Source organism: Podarcis bocagei, assembly GCF_964188305.1.
Source record: "Podarcis bocagei genome assembly, chromosome: 8".
In the NCBI taxonomy this organism is placed as follows: Eukaryota; Metazoa; Chordata; class Lepidosauria; order Squamata; family Lacertidae; genus Podarcis; species Podarcis bocagei.
The window spans coordinates 85,855,974-85,878,122 of NC_138133.1; the positions used below are offsets into that span (position 1 = coordinate 85,855,974).

Here is a 22,149-nt window from a genome sequence, read left to right on the forward strand (position 1 = left end):
CAGATGGAGCTGGTAAACAGCTGCCCTGGATACAGATTTGACCTGTGCCTCCATGGACAGCTGTGAGTCCAAAATGACTCCCAGGCTGTGCACCTGGTCCTTCAGGGGCACAGTTACCCCATTCAGGACCAGGGAATCCTCCACACCTGCCCGCCTCCTGTCCCCCCAAAACAGTACTTCTGTCTTGTCAGGATTCAACCTCAATCTGTTAGCCGCCATCCAACCTCCAACCGCCTCCAGACACTCACACAGGACCTTCACTGCCTTCACTAGTTCTGATTTGAAAGAGAGGTAGAGCTGGGTATCATCTGCATACTGATGAACACCCAGCCCAAATCCCCTGATGATCTCTCCCAGCGGCTTCATGTAGATGTTGAAAAGATGGGGGAGAGGACAGAACCCTGAGGCACCCCACAAGTGAGGGCCCAGGGGTCTGAACACTCATCCCCCACCACCACTTTCTGAACACGGCCCAGGAGGAAGGAGCAGAACCACTGTATAACAGTGCCCCCAGCTCCCAGCCCCTCAAGACAGTCCAGAAGGATGTTATGGTCGATTGTATCAAAGGCCACTGAGAGATCCAGCAGAACTAGAAAACAGCTCTCACCTTTGTCCCTAGCCCGCCGGAGATCATCAACCAGTGCGACCAAGGCAGTTTCAGTCCCATGATGAGGCCTGAATCCCGACTGGAAGGGATCCAAATGGTCTGCTTCTTCCAGGCGTGCCTGGAGTTGTTCAGCAACCACTCGCTCAATCACCTTGCCCAAGAATGGAAGATTTGAGACTGGGCGATAGTTGGCTATCGTGGCCGCATCTAAAGATGGTTTTTTAAGAAGCAGTCTAATAACCGCCTCTTTCAGCGAGTCTGGGAAGGCTCCCTCACGGAGAGAAGCATTCACCACCCCACGAAGCCCATCGCCCAGTCCTTCCCGGCTAGCTTTTATAAGCCAGGATGGGCAAAGATCAAGGAGACAAGTGGTTGGTTTCACTCGTCCAAGCAGCCTGTCCGCATCCTCGGGGGTAACAGATTATCTTTGTGCTATGAAAACTTTCACTACCTGATGTGTCCATATTGAACAACTTGTGCTCACACAACTACAGGGTCATCTGTTCTTATCTTTTCCAAATTTGCTGGCAACCTTAAATACAAGGGTAGTCAAGAAAAAAAGAACATCGTTACAATGATACCTGATTGTCTTTTCAGGACTGGTCCTGAAACATTTTGCTGCTAGAGGCTATCCCCAGACACATCTGAGTTGGCATCTAAAAACATTGCACCCTTGCTTTAGGATCAACTCCATTCCTTTGTTTAAGCAACTTTCCCCAACCTGGTGCCCTCCAGATGTTTTGAACTACATCTCCCATTCCCATCCAGCACAACATGGTGGGAGTTGTAGTGCAAAAAATCTGGATGACATCAGACTGGGGGAGGCTTGTTTAAAGTCATGCCATTTCAGAACTTGTGTACAATTTATCTTCCTCTCTGGTCCCTGATAATTTTAGCCTGATAAACCGTTACAACAGTTGGCTGAGATACCATCATAGAGGAAGGGGCAGAGAAGATTGTGTAACGAAAGTTATTTCTTATATGCATTGGGAGTCTTGTGCCTCTTCTATGAAGCTCTTCTTTATTTTGCCCAAAATGTTTTCCTGCATTGCAGGGGGTTGAAGTGAATGATCGTTAGGGTCCCTTCAGATTCGACAATTCTATATTTCTATTCTTCTTCTTGAAGCTGTAGCAGGTGAGTAGTGCTAATTTCTTTCCTGGGCTACCTAAAACAAGTGAGTTAGAAGCTTTCCATATTGGAATTGTGTAGGCACTTACTTTTAGTGATTATCCCTTCTGATCCTCACCCCTTCTGCTTGCAGACATAGTGCAGAGAAGGGGGAAGAAGGAAGAATCCAAAAGAAAATATTTCATTATGGCTGAGCAGAGCACAGCAGCATCACTTGGTTTAACCATTGATGGGTTTTCTGGAGACTACAGCCCTTCAGCATTCCCAGAGGAAGATGATGAATCTGAACTTGCTTCCTTCACATATTACCTGCTGCTCTTTTTCTTTCTTTTCATCCTTACAATATTCATATGTGGCCTGGTGGGGAATGCAATTGTCATCTGGTTTCTCTGCTTCATCGTGAAGAAGAATCCCATCACCACCTACATCTTGAACTTGGCTGTAGCTGATTCTTGTGTCCTTGTAACTTTAGCATTTTCAATTTCAGCTAGATTTTGGGATGTAGGAGGAATTTCCTCTGGGCTGGGTTTTGAACTGTTTACTTCCACACATGCCATAAGCTTATATCTACTAACAGCCATCAGTGCCGAGAAATGTCTCTCTGTTGTCTTCCCAATCTGGTATCGATGCCACCGTCTAGAACACCTGTCTGAAATTGTTTGTGCATTAATATGGGCAATGTCCATTCTGGTCTTTGGAATCTATCACTTTTTCATTTTAACTGAATCTGCAGACTTTGACATAGTGATTTGTGTTGTTCATATGATCAGCTCTGTATTTTGCACACTTGTTGTGGTCATCTGTACTGTGATCCTTTTCATCAAGGTCTGCTGCAGTTTACATCGACGCCAACGAGGAAAGTTCTACACAGCGCTCTTGCTTGCTCTTTTTTTCTTCCTCATTTTTGGTGTTCCACTCAGTGTCATAATAACTGTTCAATGTTTACTTGCTGATATTAATATAATAACGGCATTATTTGGAGTAGTATCTGCTGTTATCAACAGCAGTGTTAATCCATTCATTTACTTCTTAATTGGAAGGAAAAAGATGCGTCGATCCAGGGAACCCTTGAAGGTGGTGCTGGAAAGAGTTTTTAGTGACAAAGCTGATTGCATAGAAGATCAAAGTCTTCCAGCCGCAACAGATTCAATGATGATGACTCCTTAAGTCTCTCCTTGTAAGCTAAGCTGTGGGGATGGCATTAGAGATGACCAACAATATAGGTTTATTCTAAAAAAAAGGTCTGTAGATTCGTGTTTTTCTGCTTCTTTTCTGCATCTTTTAATCATGGGTGTTTATCTCTTAATGTTTGCTTCTTTAGTTTTTATACTTGTAATTTGCTTAGTAGCTAACGTGAACATCAGGTGCCATACAATTTAATAAAGAAAAATTAATCATTCACCAAGTGGGATTTGTTGAAATACCAAGGGCTCCAAGACTTCAAAGGCATAAGCAGGATTCTTTTCAACTCCATCCCTTTGGAAGCTCTGCACACCCTTGTTGTGAAAGTGTGAATTTAACACACCTGGTCATTAGGTGTGAAGCTTGAGCTGCTGTAAAAGCCATCTGGTCCCCTGGCAAAACTTCCTGTATCTCCAATCCAACCTGGTTCCACCACAAGTAATATTGTTACAAGGTATCCCCAGATCCCTGTGTGTCAGATTCCCTCCTATATATTCCTGGATATGTTCTGGGAAGAGGAAAGAGAACAAAGGTGAGAACTTCATGAGTGCAGGCTGCAACCTAGAGACTGGCGAGCATAGCTGACTGCTCTGGACTCAAGCTGACTGAAGCAGCAAGAGACACTCTTGGGGAGGAGGTCCTGAACTCCCTCTCTCAAAACTCAGGTGTAAATATGTGTAAATAAGCCATACTTCTTAATGACACTGCGGACTCCACAGGATTGGCAACAACAGGAGCAGACCTGTTCTATGCTTACAATAACATTTTATTACCTTGTCAATTGTGCTGTTTTAAATGTGCATTTTTTTAATTTGGCTTCTTCTAGTAATGTTTTCTTTTGAAATGTAATAGTTTCCTGGTAACTATATAATAGTTTCCTGGTAACTATTTTGCTTTGAATGTATATTTAACTTTCTTCAGTCTTGTTTTATCCTGGATTTGATGCTCTAATGTGTTTTAAACCACACTGAGGTTTTTTTTAAAATATATATACAGAGGCATAGTGATGAAATGAATAATAGCAATAATGGAAATTGCTGAATTGTAGGCTCAGCTTGGCGGTCCTTGTGGGCAACATAAAGTAAGCACCTTGGTAGCCACTTGGAGAAATGTCTTGGTTTCTTCTCTGCTGTCATGTATCCTGTCTTTTATATTCCTTCCTCTTGTTCTCCTAAAGTAGGCCACTGTTTATCTTACTAAATATATAGAGTGATGTGTTGTACGGGCAGTGGGAAAAGGGCAGAATGGAGGCTATGAACTTTCCTTTCTTCAGAGAGCTAGATTGACTGGGGAAAACATGAGTCACCACCTTGCTTTGGGTCACTGGCCAACGTGATGCAACTCAAGGTTAAATATTATGGTGCACACAATATGCTGGAATATCTAATTTCTTCTCAAGTTAACTAATATATTGCGTCAAATGTTACAGTTTAAGAGTGAAGTTGTTCCATCAATGTTTACTTGTTTGTTTGTTTTTAATTATTGTTTCTTTTTATGTTTTTAGTTATTCTTGTTTTTATCTGTATGCTATCTTGAGTCCCTGTCAGGGCAAAGGCAGGATTTAAATAAAATTATTACTGTGGTGGTGGTGATTGTGGTTGTTGTTGTTGTTAAACCTCTACCTAAACAATCTTTTAAAATATATATTTTTAAAAAAATTGTCCAGTAGCACCTTAGAGACCAACTAAGTTTGTTCTTGGTATAAGCTTTCGTGTGCATGCATAGACACAAAAGCTTATACAGTGGTGCCTCGCAAGACAAAAAGAATCCGTTCTGTGATTCTCTTCGTCTAGCGGTTTTTTCGTCTTGCGAAGCAAGCCCATTGACGGATTAGCGGATTAGCGCTATAATAATAATAATAATAATAATAATAATAATAATAATAATAATAATAATTTATTATTTATACCCCGCCCATCTGGCTGGGCCTCCCCAGCCACTCTGGGCGGCTTCCATAAAAACCAAAAATACAGTAAAATGTCACACGTTAAAAACTTCCCTGAACAGGGCTGCCTTAAGATGTCTCCTGAATGTCGGATAGTTGTTTATCGCTTTGACATCTGCTGGAAGGGTGTTCCACAGGGCGGGCGCCACTACCGAGAAGGCCCTCTGCCTGGTTCCCTGTAGCTTTGCTTCTCGCAGTGAGGGAACCGCCAGAAGGCCCTCGGCGCTGGACCTCAGCGTCCGGGCAGACTGATGGGGGTGGAGACGCTCCTTCAGGTATACTGGACCGAGGCCGTTTAGGGCTTTAAAGGTCAGCACCAACACTTTGAATTGTGCTCGGAAACGTACTGGGAGCCAATGCAGGTCTTTCAAGACCGGTGTTATATGGTCTCGGCGGCCGCTCCCAGTCACCAGTCTAGCTGCCGCATTCTGGATTAGTTGTAGTTTCCGCGTCACCTTCAAAGGTAGCCCCACGTAGAGCGCATTGCAGTAGTCCAAGCGGGAGATAACCAGAGCATGCACCACTCTGGCGAGACAGTCCGCAGGCAGATAGGGTCTCAGCCTACGTACCAGATGGAGCTGGTAAACAGCTGCCCTGGACACAGATTTGACCTGTGCCTCCATGGACAGCTGTGAGTCCAAAATGACTCCCAGGCTGCGCACCTGGTCCTTCAGGGGCACAGTTACCCCATTCAGGACCAGGGAATCCTCCACACCTGCCCGCCTCCTGTCCCCCAAAAACAGTACTTCTGTCTTGTCAGGATTCAACCTCAATCTGTTAGCCGCCATCCATCCTCCAACCGCCTCCAGACACTCACACAGGACCTTCACCGCCTTCACTGGTTCTGATTTAAAAGAGAGGTAGAGCTGGGTGTCATCCGCATACTGATGAACACCCAGCCCAAACCTCCTGATGATCTCTCCCAGCGGCTTCATATAGATGTTAAAAAGCATGGGGAGAGAGGACAGAACCCTGAGGCACCCCACAAGTGAGGGCCCAAGGGTCTGAACACTCATCCCCCACCACCACTTTCTGAACACGGCCCAGGAGGAAGGAGCGGAACCACTGTATAACAGTGCCCCCAGCTCCCAGCCCCTCAAGACGGTCCAGAAGGATGCTATGGTCGATGGTATCAAACGCCGCTGAGAGATCCAGCAGAACTAGGAAACAGCTCTCACCTTTGTCCCTAGCCCGCCGGAGATCATCGACCAGTGCGACCAAGGCAGTTTCAGTCCCATGATGAGGCCTGAATCCCGACTGGAAGGGATCCAAATGGTCCGCTTCTTCCAGGCGTGCCTGGAGTTGTTCAGCAACCGCATTATTAGCGGCTTTTAGTGGCTTATCAGCTTATTGGATCAGCTGATAAGCGGCTTAGCGGCTTAGAAAAAGGGGGGGGGAGGAAAAAAACCCTGCAAGAACTCGCAAGACATTTTCGTCTTGCGAAGCAAGCCCATAGGAGATTCGTTTTGCGAAGCACCTCCAAAACGGAAAACTCTTTCGTCTAGCGAGTTTTCCGTCTTGCGAGGCATTCATCTTGCGGGGCACCACTGTACCAAGAGCAAACGTAGTTGGTCTGTAAGGTGCTACTGGATATATATATATATATATATATATATATATATATATATATATATTGAGTGCGTCAGACCAACATGGCTACCTGCACCGTCAAAGGCGCACACACTGAACATGAGAACTAAGCATCACTCCTTCCTGTACAAATGGGTACATTTTCAAAGAGAAAGAAACAGTTGGAACAGAGAAAGCAATCAATATTGACTAGCTTTAGTCTTTCATTTCATTACCTATTTACTGACATTGTCAAAAGGCTTAAAAGCTGCTAACCATGAATGGGATGGGGCAGCTCTGGGATCATAAAAAGCAACATGATATTCAGTAGTACCCCAAAGAATACAAAAGGCAAACCTTTTACATCTAATAATAAGCTGATGCTATGACAGGCAAATGAGTGGCAAGGGGGGTCATGGTTGTTGGCTCGCCTGGACAGGAGCAGAAGAAACTGTGGATCTGGATATGATACATCATCAGGTCAGTCCTCCTCCTAGTCTTTGGCCTTTCAAATTTCACTGGCACCCTCTGCAAGGCAAAAATTTGGTGCCCTGCAACTCTTGCCTTCCATTCAGTACATGCACTATGTCAGAGTGGTGATGCCTTCCATTGACCCAGTGCAGTGGAATAATAATAATAATAATAATAATAATAATAATAATAATAATAATAATAATAATAATATATACCCCGCCCATCTGGCTGGGTTTCCTCAGGCACTCTGAGCGGCTTCCAGCAGAATATTAAAATACAATAATTTATTAAGCATTAAAAGCTTCCCTAAACAGGGCTGCCTTCAGATATCTTCTAAAAGTCTGGTAGTTGTTGTTCTCTTTGACATCTGGTGGGAGGGCGTTCCACAGGGCGGGTGCCACTACGGAGAAGGCCCTCTATCTGGTTCCCTGTAACTTGGCTTCTCGCAGTGTGGGAACTGCCAGAAGGCCCTCGGAGCTGGACCTCAGTGTCTGGGCAGAACGATGGAGGTGGATACGCTCCTTCAGGTATACCGAACCAAGGCCACACTGCTCTAAATCCACCTCCTCCAACCTCCTTGGCCACCTTCTTCCCACTTTAGAAAGCAACATGCAAGGTCATAGCAAGGGACAGCAGCTGCATATGCTATTGTTATTCTTCTGAATAACCTTATTCATTCATTGTCTTATTCAAGGCCCCAAGGTGACTTTGGAGAATTGCAAATAAAGCGGGAGGGATTCAGCTAGCAAACCCCACCATCAGAAGCCCTGAGCAAATATTCCACCCCCACCCCCAATGTGCTCACCAAAATTGGCCTGCAGGGGCTGGGATAAACCTTGCAATATAAAGTGTGGCAGAAGAGGGTGATCATTCTGACTAACAAGCAAAAATGCTTAACTAGACAGAATGGATGCCTTAGTACAGGGGTCGGCAAGGCATACTGGGCATGGGCCGGATCACTCCCATGGAGATCCTCCGTGGGCCGGGCCGGAGCAGCACAATGCCGAAAAGCATGTCTGCTCATGTCCACGGTGCCGGAAGTTGCTTCTGCGCATGCCCAAATGCCGGAAATCGTGCCTATGAAGAAGCGATTTCCGGCGCCGTGGACATGCGCAGACACGATTTCTGGCGTCTGGGCAGGCAAAGAAGTGATTTCGGGAGCTGTGGGAAAGAGTCCCCATGCTGCACTGCGCCGGTTTAGTGCAGCACTTGCTGAGCGGGCGGCTCAGTTCGGGGGCAGCTCAGGGGCCAGCTAATTGGCCTCCATGGGCCGCTTCCAGCCCATAGGCCTTAGGTTGCTGACCCCTGCTTGGCAGAAATGACGAGCAGAATCCAAAACCAGGGAAGAGAAACAGCGGAAGAAGATTGGAAAAAATTTAAGGACTATTTAAAGAAGTATTGCAAAATTAATGAGTGTTAAAATGATGTTGGATTTGAAAATAAGATTTGAAAATAAGCAGTTACTAGCGATAACGGATAAGCTAAGGAGAATAAGTAAGATTAAATTCAAGTTAAAAGAAGGGAAGGATTTGCTGAATAATTGATTAGAAGAAGAAGAAGAAGAGTTTGGAGTTGATATCCCGCCTTTCACTCCCCTTCAGGAGTCTCAAAGCGGCTAACAATCTCCTTTCCCTTCCTCCCCCACAACAAACACTCTGTGAGGTGAGTGGGGCTGAGAGACTTCAAAGAAGTGTGACTGGCCCAAGGTCACCCAGCAGCTGCATGTGGAGGAGCGGAGACGCGAACCCGGTTACCCAGATTACGTGACTACCGCTCTTAACCACTACACCACACTGGCTCTTGGAATACAGAAAGGGGAAGTATGAGGAAGTCGGGGAAGTAAATTATAAGAAAATAAGATTTTGAAATTGTACCTGTTTTTTGTTTGTTGTGTTTATTGTATTGTCTTGTTTTGTTTTTGTTGTTATAAAAATTATTTTTAAAAAAAGGTTGCTGACCCCTGCCTTAGTACATCACTGAATTCCTCCTAATCAAACGTTTCAAAGAACCCATGGCAGTGCCTAAAAGGACTACGTATGAAACACTGTCAGGGACTGGTCTGAGGAGGAATGGTGGAGACCCGACCCCTCCTTCTGCACTTCCAAGAGAAGAAGGAGAGAGTATAGATTTAGAACAGTGGTTTGCAGAAGGTCACAGCTCAGAGGCTGCAGAGGGCAGAAGCTGGGAAATATTGGGAGAGGAGCAGGAGGAAGAAGAAGCACCAGGGTAGAGACAGCTGACAGACTCAGTGTCTTTGGAAAGCATGCCAGACCCCTCCCCTTATCCCAGGTCCTGGCAAGCATTGAGAGTAGTAGAAGAGAAGGATTAAAGCCAGAAAGCACAGATCAGCCGGGGCAGGGATGACGTATGATAGGAGAGATGGAGGGGGTGGGACTTTACACGGAGCAATGCTATTATCTAAAAGAGGTGGCATTGCTATGTCTTCTATTGTGAATCTTGAATTAAAGACTTGGTAGTAACTCTTCTTTTTTATCTGCTTATTGGCTGCCACCCTGGGAGGGATCAAATTCCCTGACTCCTGACTTCCCTCTGAGGAAAGGTTACAGCATCTGGGGCAAAAGAAAGTATTTCTTCACACAGGCAAATCAATTCACACAGTGCATAGTTAAACTATTATTATTATATATTGAATTTGTACACTTCCCTATACCCGCAGGTCTCAGGGTGGTTCACAAGATACAATCACAATATAAAAGCACAAAATATAGAACACAAATAAAAGCAACTCAATAACAGACGCCCCTTCCAATACATTTTAAGAGAGTATTGGATGTGAATCATCCAAAGGCCTGGTTAAACAGGGAAGTATTTGCCTGGTGCCTAAATGTGTATAAGGATGGGGCCAGGCAAACCTCCCTAGGGAATCATAGAATAGAATCATAGAGTTGGAAGAGACCACAAGGGCCATCGAGTCCAACCCCCTGCCAAGCAGGAAACAAGAGCTTTCTACAAATGGGGAACCACTGCAGAAAAGGCCCGTTCTCGTGTTGCCACCCTTGAGACCTCTTTGTGGAGGAGGCACATGAAGGAGGGCCTCAGATGAGGATCTCAGGTTCCAGGTAGGTTCACATGGAGAGAGGTCATCCCTGAGGTATTGCGGTCCTGAGCAGTTTATTATGGGACTATGCTCCCACAAGAGGCAGTGATAATCATCAACATGGCTGACTTTACTCCACACAGGGAGGTACCCTGAGGTTCCTGATGGCAATGGACTATGCTGCAGCAACTTTATCAATACTAAGCTAGAGAGAAGTAGCAGTTAAATCAGTATGGCAAGAGAAAAGCATTCCTTTGAGTTAATGAAGCTGTGGCTTTTTGTTGTGCCTATTGATTGCATCTTGCATCTTCATTCCTGGGTAAGGAGATTGAGCTTCATGGTATAGTCCACTATGAGCAATTATTCTTACATAGTCCAGGATCAAAGCATTTCCATTCAAGAACAATGCTGGCTTCGTCAGTTGATGGCTTGCGTTGAACAAGTTACTGCACTAAGTTTCTCTGCATCAGTCAACACATTCTCTTGCAGAGGATAGTATTCATCCTGGAAGACCCTCCTGAAAATGACCTTCAGGGGTTCTGTAGAGGAACATTTGCCCCGTTTCCCCACCAAGTAATAAAGCACTGGTTTAATGCTGCCATTGACAGAGTGGAGGAGCTGAGAAAGTGCAATAAGAGTTTGTGAATGCTTAGGGGAGGATAGCAGAAATGTGATGCTCCATGGGCCATGGCAGAGAAGGAAAAACAGGAGGGAGAGAAGAATGGCGGTAGTCAGGCTTCCTGGCAGTTGGCGCTGAGAGTTGCAACACATTTTGGCCAGCAGGAGCAAAGTGAAAACAGCTAAAATTGAAGGCAAAACCCATATGACCACAATGAACATGTTCTTGACAACTGGGTATAATACCATATTATAGACCAGGTAAAATGAAATTTCCATTCCGCAGAACATGACACACAGGATCCAGACTAGCACGGATAGCCCAGATGAAAGGGATTGTGGTCGCCGATGTTGGTAGCAGCTCAGAAAAGAGACAGAGAGGCATCTTTCTATACTGATGATTGTATGGAAACAGAGACTGGCAGTATAGCAAAATTGGCATAAGTGCAACAGGGGTATTGCAGAAATGCGAACAGGGAGCGGTAATCCACAGAGGTCATCAGCGAACAAAAGGATAAGGGACAGAGACAAAAACATGAGCAGGCCAAAGTCGGCTGCAGTCAAATTCAGGATGTAGGTGGTGAAAGGATTTCTCTTAATATGGGAATCAAGGAGCCACAAAACATATCCATTCCCCAGCAACCCAAATATGCAGATAAGGATGGCAATGGGTTTAGTATAATAACCCAATTCAGAAAATGCATATCTGTAGATTTCTTCTTCGAAACATTTTGCACGAAGTTGCTCTCCGTACATTTCATATGTGTTTTCAGGGTCCATGGTGAAAATGTTGCTGCCCCACTCACTGCTGCTCATAATACTCCACACTGTTTTCTGTTCTGTTGGAGAGTGGAAACAGAGGGGAATTAGTCACTCTGGTTGAGCTGAACTACAGAAGTATTTGAACATTTCATATTGACACTTATGCTATTTTATAAGGCGAGGCAACCGAAAGCTAGCATGAACAGGTGACATTAGAAGCTCCAGATATGGCTTTGCATGAGAATTCCAAAAAACAACAACAACCTAAACAATCAGCAAAGTTTTGAAATCAGTGATTAAAATCAGTGAAGTTTTGAAAGTTTCAGTCTGCCATCTTGATTCATAATGACATCCAGTTGTATTAAAACATAGAGAAACCCTGTCCCTTGATCTCAGGAACCATCATGCAAAATAAGAATGCAATATCTCAATAGGTGCCCAAACACAGAGTTAACAAACAATCATCCAAAATAGTAGATTTTCCAGCTGAATTCCAGCATTACCATTACTATTATTGTAACTGGTTAAAAGGACTTTATAAGAGATTTTAAATAGAAACAGGAGAAATATCAATTTGGTTTACTAGAAGGATGTTAGAAGAGTCGTTTTGTGCTGTCTGAGCAACTAAACATTAAAGGCTGGACTCTATAGAGGGAGATTTGGGCAAAGTTACAGCCTACAGAGGGGACATAACTATTATGGAGTACATATGTTAAATACTTTGAATAACTGTTGTAACAGATAATTGTCAGATAGGGAGGCAGGAGTTCTTCTTTTTAATCATTTTTTCCTAGTCTTTTCTATTCTTTTAGTTATTTTTAATTTGTTCTTTCTCTTCCTCTTTTTTATTTAATTGTGTTTTGTAAGGATCATGGGTATTTTTGTTGTTGTTGTTGTTGTTCTTTTTTATATATACTCCTTTTTATTATCTTTTTATAATTCCATTTGGGTTTTAATGCTCAAAATGTTATAAACCTTCCATAATTTTTTTTAAAGATTACTGTTATTAATTCTACTGTTATTATGCATTCAGCAACTGATACTTAAGAGCAACACTTACGTTACTAAAATATGGGGGCTGAGAGGTTAAGGCAGAAGAATGACAAGAATGAATGGAAGCAGAAGCTGAATCAGCCCACAGAGGAAGCGGTGGGAGAGAAACTGCTTTTACATCACACTCAGACATCTAACAATTCTTGGAGCCTCATTGTGGTTAGCTAGAAACCACTAAAAACTTTTACAGTTTTGAATACTACTTTAAAAATGAAAAGGAGTGAGTGTGGGGGAGAGAAATATCTTGACCTGGCCATGAAAAATATTGAGAACAGTACTAAAAAAAAACTTCTCCATGCTCTCAACAGTGGCAGCCTCCTTTGGATCAGACTCTGTCCAGTGAAAGGGATTTGATTTATTCCTGTCCCTTCAAAGAGACACCTTCCTGCATTAGAGATTGAAAGCAGAGGCTTGATGGCCACCTATCTGCAACGATGTCCTGGTGGGACCCCAGCCTCACCAGAGGACTGGATGAGTTTCCAGGCTCCCTCTCATATCACAATTCCGTGTTCACAGAGGGCAACTCAGGATGCAAGCCGGAGTGACTTGACCCCCACCTAAATGCAAGGCATAGCCTGGATTTATGTTGGGGGGGCAGGCTTTATGTGAGGGGGGCGCAGTTAAGTGCCCCCCGGCTACACCCATGGTTACCGGTGCCCTCTGGAGTGCCTGGGTAAGGAGAGATTGAGAAACCAGAGAAGAGGTCCCCAGGAACATCACAGATCCCCACCAAAACCTGGAACTTTTAAAGGAGGACAAAGTGAGGAGATGGGAACACAAAACTCTTTAAAAAACAAACAAACAGGACAATCAAAACTTACAGATATAAAAGTTACAGACATAACTTACAGATCCTTTCTTTCTCCAGTCCCTCCTGGGGAACCTAAAGCTTCCAGCAAAACGCGCGATCTGGCTGGCTGGTAACAGTCCTTCCTTCCTCCTTCAGCGGGGGAATGTTTTCTCCCTGCTTGCTTTCCTGTTATTCACACGCCCTTCTGATTCTCGCTCTCTTGCTCTTCTTCGTGGCTTCTTCTCGACTGGCGTCTCTCCAGCAGCTCTTTCCCTCCTTCTCCACCCCTTCTAGCCAGATCCGCCCTCTTCCCACGCACCCCACCCCCTCCCAGACTTCACAGACTCCTGAGAATCTCCGGGTGTTCATTCAGCCTAGGAAATCCCCGGTCCAGAGCAAGTACTGCTGTTTCTGAAGAAGAGAGGGCAGGAACTAATTTCCCCTGGCTCTCGCTGCTGACTGATCTGAGGGCATATGTACAGAGTGTACATGGTGAGCCTGGGAGGGAACTACACAGACTGCATTTTTTAAAAAAGAGGCTTGAATGCTGCTCTCAGTTAAAGAGGAAAGTACAATTTGCAGAAGGAGCTGGTTATCTGTGGTGCTGATGTGCCAGAGACAGGCCACAGAGGCTTTGCAAAGTGACCCAGCAGTCTTTCTGGTGAAGATTTCGATCTCCTGTGCACAGGAAACTTTGCATGGGGGAAGATTTAACTCTTTGTGAACCCAGAACTTACAAACGAAAAGAGGATTTTCTATTTCTTCCAGCTGGTGGAGGATACAGTGGTACCTCGGGTTACATATGCTTCAGGTTACATAAGCTTCAGGTTACAGACTCTGCTAACCCAGAAATAGTGCTTCAGGTTAAGAACTTTGCTTCAGGATGAGAACAGAAATTGTGCTCCAGCGGCGCAGCGTCAGCAGGAGGCCCCATTAGCTAAAGTGGTGCTTCAGGTTAAGAACAGTTTCAGGTTAAGAACGAACCTCCAGAACGAATTAAGTACTTAACCCAAGGTACCACTGTATGGAATCATAGAATAGTAGATTTGGAAAGAACCCAATGTCATCTAGTCCAACCCCCTGCAATGCAGGGGTCTCAACTGGCAGATACCATCTAACTTCTGCTTCAAAACCTCCAGTGAAGGAGAGTCCACCACTTCCCAAGGGCGTCTGTTCCATTGTCAAACAACTGTCAGAAAGTTCTTCCTGATGTTTAGTTAGAATCTCCTTTCTTCTAACTTGTTTCCCCCCCCCCCCCAGTCATGCAGTTGCCTTGTTGCAGGAATTTATGTACAGGTGGGGGGGTTGCCCCTCCAGCAGATATCATGCACATGCAGCCCACTACCAAAATCAGCACAATCACTTTTGTGACTTTTGTGATTTGTCCCCACAAAACACTTCATCACAGTTTCATCCTGTCTATTCAAAGGGCCTCTGCTGCACAATACCAAATGTAACAATTCACTGATAAATGTATCTGTGTACTGGCTCACTGGGAAAACTTCAGAAATTCATATAGACATGTGAGCTCAGCTACTCAGGAGCCCCTCTGCCTGAGTGATAAGTCCTGGCATCCTGATGCCTGAGTGCCAGACAGGTAGCCATTCCAGAAATAACAAACCCAGATGAAGACAAAAGGGTGTGATTAACTTGGCCAGGAAACAGGGAAATGTAAATATCTCTTTTGTTACACTTGATGGGTGTTTGGTGGAGGGCAAGGGGAACCATGGGGCAGGGTCCAGGATGCTCAGATTACTGCCACCAGACCTCCCCTCTCATGATGTAACCATGATGTATTAGTGATGCAGTTTGGGGAGGGGATGTAGCAGCTAATAAAAGTTTGGGTGCTCTTTTGTTCTGGGTTTCCATCTTGTTCCACCTTGTGGCAGGTGGGAGTCCTGTTGTGGCAGTCTTCAATAAATACCAAGCCTACTGGCTGCTGTTTTGCTCTGGTATTCCTGGCCGGTGTCCTTGTTTTTTGTCCAAGGGAGCTCTCAGATTTCTCCATTAGCAGTCTGCACATGTGGACCTACTTTCTGTACTTTATGAGGAGTCTAGATGCATCTTGGTTGGTTGGATGCCTACCTAACCCAACATCCTAAGTAAATGCCTACCTAACCCAACATCCTGTTCCTTCCCATGGCCAATCAGATGCCTGTGAGAAGCCCACAAACAGGGCATGAGCACAATAGTCCATCCATGCTGTTATTCCCCTGTTGGTGATCCTTTTTGGTAGACACATGTTTCACACACACATATTCTAGGAGTCTCATGAATCATGACCTTTAGATAGTGGTAGCAGCATGTCTTGGCAAGCTTATCCAGGAAATGTTCTCTACATCAGGCTCAGTTGTTTAGACCACAGTGCCACTCGCGTCCCACTCCAACAGGATAGAAAGTGGCAAAATGTCTCCCTTCTGCAAATTGTTTGGTTTTGGCTCTTGACTCAGTCATGATTTGAAAGGAGATCTACTCATTTATGCCTTTCCTCTGCAGCCTACAAAAGATGGTTTTTTGACTGGCTGTTGAATAAGCCCTTGGCCACATCCTCCCTTTTCATGTAATCTGTGCAGGAGATGAGCCACATAGAAGCCAGGTTGTGATGCTGTGAAAGCTGCAGGTTTCCATTGCTAATCTGATGGCTTCTCAACTGTGAATTCAACAGCTAGGGCACTATAAACAGTCCAATAGTGGGTCCAATAGTGCTGTGCTAAATAGATGGATGAACTTCTTTGATTTAATACTGCAAACCAAAAATAAATTCTTCAAGCTCACCACTATGTTGGAAAAGCTGTAGAGAATGAGGTTACTATTTTCATGTTTGGTGGGAGTGCACCCTGGTCCGCGCCTTTTAGAGAAAATACTTTTATCTGACCTCCAAAATCACTAAACTATCTATCAGGCGCTTGCCTTACTATCATTAGATTTGACCACAAATTCTACCCTTAAATCAAAAGAATTAATTTTATTCCTTTTTACAGCAGCTAGACTAGTTATTGCCCAATGATTAGAAAACTAATATATCAATAGAGGCTTGAGTTAATAATATCTGGAACATTGCTCTTTCAGAATGCCTCTCATGCCATCATCAAATAGTCAGAGGCAAAAAGAAGTCTTTGACACAATTTAGTCTCCTTTTTTATTGAAGAAGAACAGGATAATTTTACGCCATCATCACAGAGGTGTCTGTGGAGGGGATATATTGATTAAAAATGTCTAGTAAACCCAGATCCACAGTTGGGTTCCTACTGAGAGTATTTGGCGAGTCAACATGACAGTGATGATGAATTGAGGATCGGAGTCATTGTTCTGCGGCAGTCAAGAAAACTGAAGTGTAACTTTTGGATAATTGTGTTTTTTTATTAAAATTAATTTTTTTAAATACTGCAAACCAGTTCTCTCTCTCTCTCTCTCTCTCTCTCTCTCTCTCTCTCTCTGTGTGTGTGTGTGTGTGTGTATGTTGAATCTGGCCATTCCTCTTCACCCAGTTTTCTTAGACAGACATTAAAAAACCTAAAATGCAAACCTGAAGTATTTGTTTGCCAGGTGAATGCCATCCCACAGTTACAAAAAAAAAAAAAAATGATAGGAAATGGCATTCTTATAGTATATAAAAAAAGGGCACACCTAAAGAGCTGAATTTTCAAGTTGCCTAAATGGCTACGCTTTCCCTCATAAATAACCTGCAAGGTATTACCCAAAAGAGTGCAATTTTTCCACAGGAAGCAATTTCTTTCACACTGGGAATATTGTCAAAGCATCTAGGATAATGGAACATTACCTAATAGGCTGGTAGGAAGTTTCAACACGATATTATTACCATGTGCCACCCTGACTGAAATGAGAGAAAACATTTCACCGATATTCTCTACCCAGAATGAGAAGTTTCTTTTGAACTGTAGAAAGAGATTGTGAATAAGATTCTGACATTTTGAAGGGTGATATCTCACACCTGCTTGATCCCAGCAGGGAAACCCAGCCAGTTGGGTGGGGTATAATAAATAAATAAGTTTTCTGTTTTACAATTTAAAATACTCATTTTACATCTTTTTTTGCAATTGTTTTTATTGATTTTCATATTATATATTTATACAGTGCATTCTTACAATATTAGTAACCTAAAACTCTCAGGATTACCACTTCCCTCTACCCCTCTTCCGGTTTTCTTGTTTCCACACTATAATATTCACACATTGATTTATATCAGCATACTGTTCATATCTATACATGGTACTTTCTATAATCTCATATAGAATGCTCCATACGTTGTAAGGGTTATCTCCGACCTGCCAGTGTTCTTTATATGTAAACAGTGTTTCTCAAGGTAAGTTATAAATTTCTTACACTCTTTTTGGCACGTCTGGTCATCCTGCTCATGGATTCGTCCCATCAGCCTGGATAATTCTGTGTACTCTACCATCTTTGTTTGCCATTCCTCGATAGTCAGCAGATCTTGATGTTTCCATCCATGAGCTATCAAAACTCTGGCCACCATTGTCACATACAGAAATAGTTTTTCGTCTTCTTTTGGTAGATAGGTAGCCGTGTTGGTCTGCCATAGTCAAAATAAAAAAATTCCTTCCAGTAGCACCTTAAAGACCAACTAAGTTAGTTCTTGGTATGAGCTTTCGTGTGCATGCACACTTCTTCAGATAAGAAGAAGTATCTTTTGGTATCTCATCCCCAACAATTCCTAAAAGAAATGCCTCCGGCCTTTTAGGGAAGGTATATCTAAACATTTTTTTTAGTTCATTGTGTGTGTGTGTGTGTGTGTGTGTGTGTGTATGTGTGTGTGTGTGTGTGTGTATATATATATATATATATATATATATATATACACACACACACACACACACACAATGAACATTTTACATCCTTAATATATCAATGACTTCCCTTCTTCTCTTTCATTGATCCATTTTACATATTGTAAAACACTGAGTATTTTACAAAAACTATACCATTCAGTATTCCATTATTGCACCCATCAAAACTTTTTTACACTGTTGAATCTATCTTAATGCTGCCAGTGTTGTCAGCTGTACACAATTATTTCCCATATGTTCAGTAAACATTTTCCAATCTTCTTTAAACATATATTCTTCTTGTTCTCTTATTCTATATGTTAAGTCTGTGAGTTGTGCATATTCTTAAGTTGCCATTCTTCTTTGCTTGGAACCTCGCAGCTGGGGAGTATGTCACACTTGTGTGCCCGTAGCTCCTACCATCACATCATAATTTCTCTTACTCTGTCCATCGTCTGGCCTGCCACTGAAGCATGGGCTGGATCCGGCCCAATCGCCTTCTAAATCCAGCCCAAGGACAGTCTGGGAATCAGCATGTTTTTACATGAGTAGATGTGTCCTTTTATTTAAAATGCATCTCCGGGCTATTTGTGGGGCATAGGAATTCGTTCATTCCCCCCCCCCATATATATATATATGTAGTCGCCCCCCCAAGGTCTGAGGGACAGTGGACCGGCCCCCTGCTGAAAAAGTTTGCTGACCTCTGCACTGAAGGGTATTAACCTCACAAAATCCTCCAAAATACTGGAAGACACAAGATTTGCCCACCTTGGAAGAATGGCAGATGCAAGTGATAGACTACATGGAGTTGGCAGAAATGACTGGCAGAATCCGAGACCTGGGAGAAGAGTTAGTGGAAGAGGATTGGAAGAAGTTTAAAGACTATTTGCAAAAACATTGTAAAATGTTGGAATGTTAAAATGTTGGAATGCTAAAATGATGCAAGATATAAAGACAAGGCGGCATTCGTGACATAGGTAAAAGGAGTATGTAACAAATGTCTTAAAAGATAAGGGTGAAAAAATTAGAATACACTGTGTCAAACGTAATCAAAAGGATATAAAAGGAAAAATTGGAGACACAATGGGTTGAAATGTATAATATAGACAAGAGGGTAAGATATTGCTGAATATGATTTGTGTAAAAAGGGAAATGTGAGGAAGTCAGGAAGTAGGGTTATGAAAACAATAAGTAAAAATTTGGATTTTTATGTGTTTTTTATATATATATATGCCTTTTTATGTTTTTTCTCTTTGTTTTTTACTTTTTATATCTGTTTTGCTTTGTGTGTGATAATGTTGTTTTCTTTTTGGTCTGATTGGATTGTTTAAAATCTCAATAAATATCTTATAAAAAAAAACCCCCTCACAAATCAGTCAGCTTTGGCAGAGTGAGCGCTTTAAGCAAAATTTAGGACCATGGACAGCACCCGTCAGTTCGCACTGCTTTAAGGCCTCTTCCCATGTTGTAGGTATGGAGGAGGAATATTTCCCCCCAGTTTAGAGCTGAAACTATCTCAAGACTTGCTAACATTAGGTGGGCACGCTCGCTATGCTCTCATGGATGCCCGTGAAAAACTTTTTTTTATGTCAGCAAGCCTATCCAGACATGTAAATTACTATTTGTTTTTTTTATTATTATTTTGCTGATTTTATCTCTTTCTTTAGTTTACAAGAAACAGTTAAAAGCAAAAGGTTACAGTTAAGGAAAAGTGGTTAAGAGGTTTAAACAACAATTAAAACCATCAGCAAATTTTTTAAAAAAGAGATTAAAACTGAGATTAAGAAGGCAGCAGCCAAGAAAAAAGGTGAAGAGGCTTCCCCAATGATGAATCGAAAGCTTTGAGGAAAGGGATTGAAAATAAAACTACTCACAGCATATTGCTGCTAGACAATTTTATAGTGCAACCATATTTGGAATACTTTGTACATTTCTGGTTGTTTCACCTCAAAAAGGAGAGCTGGGAAAATTTCAGGAAAGGTTGAAGAAAAATGAAGAAAAAGGTCAGTAAGAGGGAAGAGGATAGAGCTGCATAATTATGCATTACATGGATAAAGTCAATTGGAAGTTGTTGTTGTTTCTTGTAATAGTAGAATTCAGGGTCATCCAATGAAATTGAATTTTGGAAAATTTAGGATAGAGAAAATAAAATACTGCCTCTGAATGTCTCTGAATACCAGTTGCTGGAACTGCATGTGAACAGAGCAATGTGGCACTCAGTTCCTGCCTGAATGCTTCCCAGAAGCAGACAGCTTCTAGATGGACCTTTGGTCTGAATCAGCAGCCAAATGCTTCTTATGCACTAGTAATAATGAATATAGAGGAGAAATGTTGTGGAAACTGGGAAAGAAACACAACAGAGCCAGAAACCAGACGGTGTGTTTCTTTCACTGATTTTATTCATGACGCTCATGAGCCATCTGCTGGCAAGCTGGAATAATAGCACTTTGAAAAGGAAATTTTATTTTTTTCCCCCTCTTGGCTGTTCTCTGGCAACATTTGCTAATAGCTAGAAACACACACCATTCAGGCAAAGCTACCTCTTCTTCTTGCAAGCGCATATCGTGAAGTTAAGCTCAACTTACCAATTTTGCAGGAATGCTGGGTGTATGGAAGTGGAGGGAGAGAATGCCTGTTCAGGAAAATCTAATTTTCTAGCACCCTTACATCCAGCACGCAAGGTCAATGTATGTAATCACATTTCTGATATTCCATTCTAGCCATTTGCAGAGCGGAAGCCATATTTGTGTGTTGTAGCTGAAACAACAAAAGTTCTTGTGGCCTCTTTAACGCAACCAGATTTATTATGGCATGTAAGGTTTCACAGACTGTACAAGTGGGACAAGGTGCAGTCCCAAAAGGTTTATGCCATCCTAAATGTATCAAGCTTTAAAGTGCCACTCATAGAATGGATTTGGATGTGGCTATTATTGGACGCGGGTGGCACTGTGGGTTAAACCACAGAGCCTAGGGCTTTCTGATCAGAAGGTTGGCGGTTCGAATCCCTGTGATGGGGTGAGCTCCTGTTGCTCGGTCCCTGCTCCTGCCAACCTAGCAGTTCAAAAGCATGTCAAAGTGCAAGTAGATAAATAGGTACCACTCCAGCAGGAAGGTAAACGGTGTTTCCGTGTGCTGCTCTGGTTTGCCAGAAGTGGCTTAGTCATGCTGGCCACATGACCCGGAAGCTGTACGTTGGCTCCCTTGGCCAATAAAGCGAGATGAGCGCTGCAACCCCAGAGTCATCCGCAACTGGACCTAATGATCAGGGGTCCCTTTACCTTTACCTTATTATTGTGTTAGTCCTCCTGGTTAGAAGGCTAGTGCTTCTAACTTTCCTTTTGCATCACATTACCTGCTGCATTAAAGAATTTTCCTTTTTTGATATATCCAAGCAGCAACAGCAGATGTCATTGGACATGTCACCACCCTTTATGAGCATGTGTACTTCTGTTTCCCCATGACTGGCCCAAGAAAATAGTGGGGGGAACTGTATGCTAGAATACCAGCCCATATTTCATCACAATGGTGTGGTTTGTGAAAATGGAGAAAAAATGTACAGCACAAAATTCCTGCAATTTTCCGGGTTAATAGGCTTGCAAATTTATTATATTTTTTCTGGAAGCAATTATCACAGAATTGTGTACTAAACTTCCACTAGACTCTGCTAGATTTCCAAAAGTGGCTTTTATGTCATATGAAAGATCTTATAAAACACAGAAATTGTTAGGTAAGGAAACACTGTGGAAATGAAGAGATGTGCTGTCTGAATGCAGTCTTAGTTATTTCTAGGCTTTATAACCAACTCTGTTTAAACTTGTGAATAAGACAGATTCTTATTCATTAGCCTATAAAACCTCATCATATAAATAAAAGCTATTAAAGAGTAACTTTGGTGGTCGTCATTATCTATCTGAATCCTAAATAATTTACTGCCTTTGACAACCAAAATCTTGGGCAGAACAGGTTGCCAATCATTCAAGGACAGTGGACACATTTGGAGTTTTGAGCAAGAGACATGGATGCCACCCTCTTCTGAGAGCCAGTGTGGTGTAGTGGTTAAGAGCAGTAGTCTCATAATCTGGGGAACCGGGTTCGCATCTCCGCTCCTCCATATGCAGCAGCTGGGTGACCTTGGGCCAGTCACACTTCTCTGAAGT

At 42.9% G+C, this 22,149-nt stretch overlaps 2 protein-coding genes and 1 long non-coding RNA gene across 3 annotated transcripts in view; 1 reads left to right on the plus strand and 2 right to left on the minus strand.

Annotated features, from left to right (window-relative positions):
- Positions 1-1,033: 1,033 nt before the first annotated feature.
- Positions 1,034-4,499, plus strand: LOC308592665 (mas-related G-protein coupled receptor member H-like). The gene is made up of 2 exons (XM_081204219.1): positions 1,034-1,742; positions 1,870-4,499. The coding sequence occupies exon 2, from the start codon at positions 1,923-1,925 to the stop codon at positions 2,901-2,903; it is 981 nt and encodes a 326-aa protein (XP_081060345.1). The 5' UTR covers positions 1,034-1,742; positions 1,870-1,922; the 3' UTR covers positions 2,904-4,499.
- Positions 4,500-9,527: 5,028 nt separating this feature from the next.
- LOC308593173 overlaps positions 9,528-22,149 on the minus strand; it is a 143,830-nt gene continuing 131,208 nt past the window's right edge. Inside the window, exon 2 of the long non-coding RNA XR_014010811.1 lies at positions 9,528-9,779. This is a non-coding gene — a long non-coding RNA (uncharacterized lncRNA). The remainder of the gene's footprint in view (positions 9,780-22,149) is intronic.
- Positions 9,871-13,482, minus strand: LOC308592627 (mas-related G-protein coupled receptor member D-like). Its single transcript, XM_081204195.1, has 2 exons — positions 13,247-13,482; positions 9,871-11,421 (listed from the first exon to the last, which is right to left on the minus strand). The coding sequence occupies exon 2, from the start codon at positions 11,396-11,398 to the stop codon at positions 10,382-10,384; it is 1,017 nt and encodes a 338-aa protein (XP_081060321.1). The 5' UTR covers positions 11,399-11,421; positions 13,247-13,482; the 3' UTR covers positions 9,871-10,381.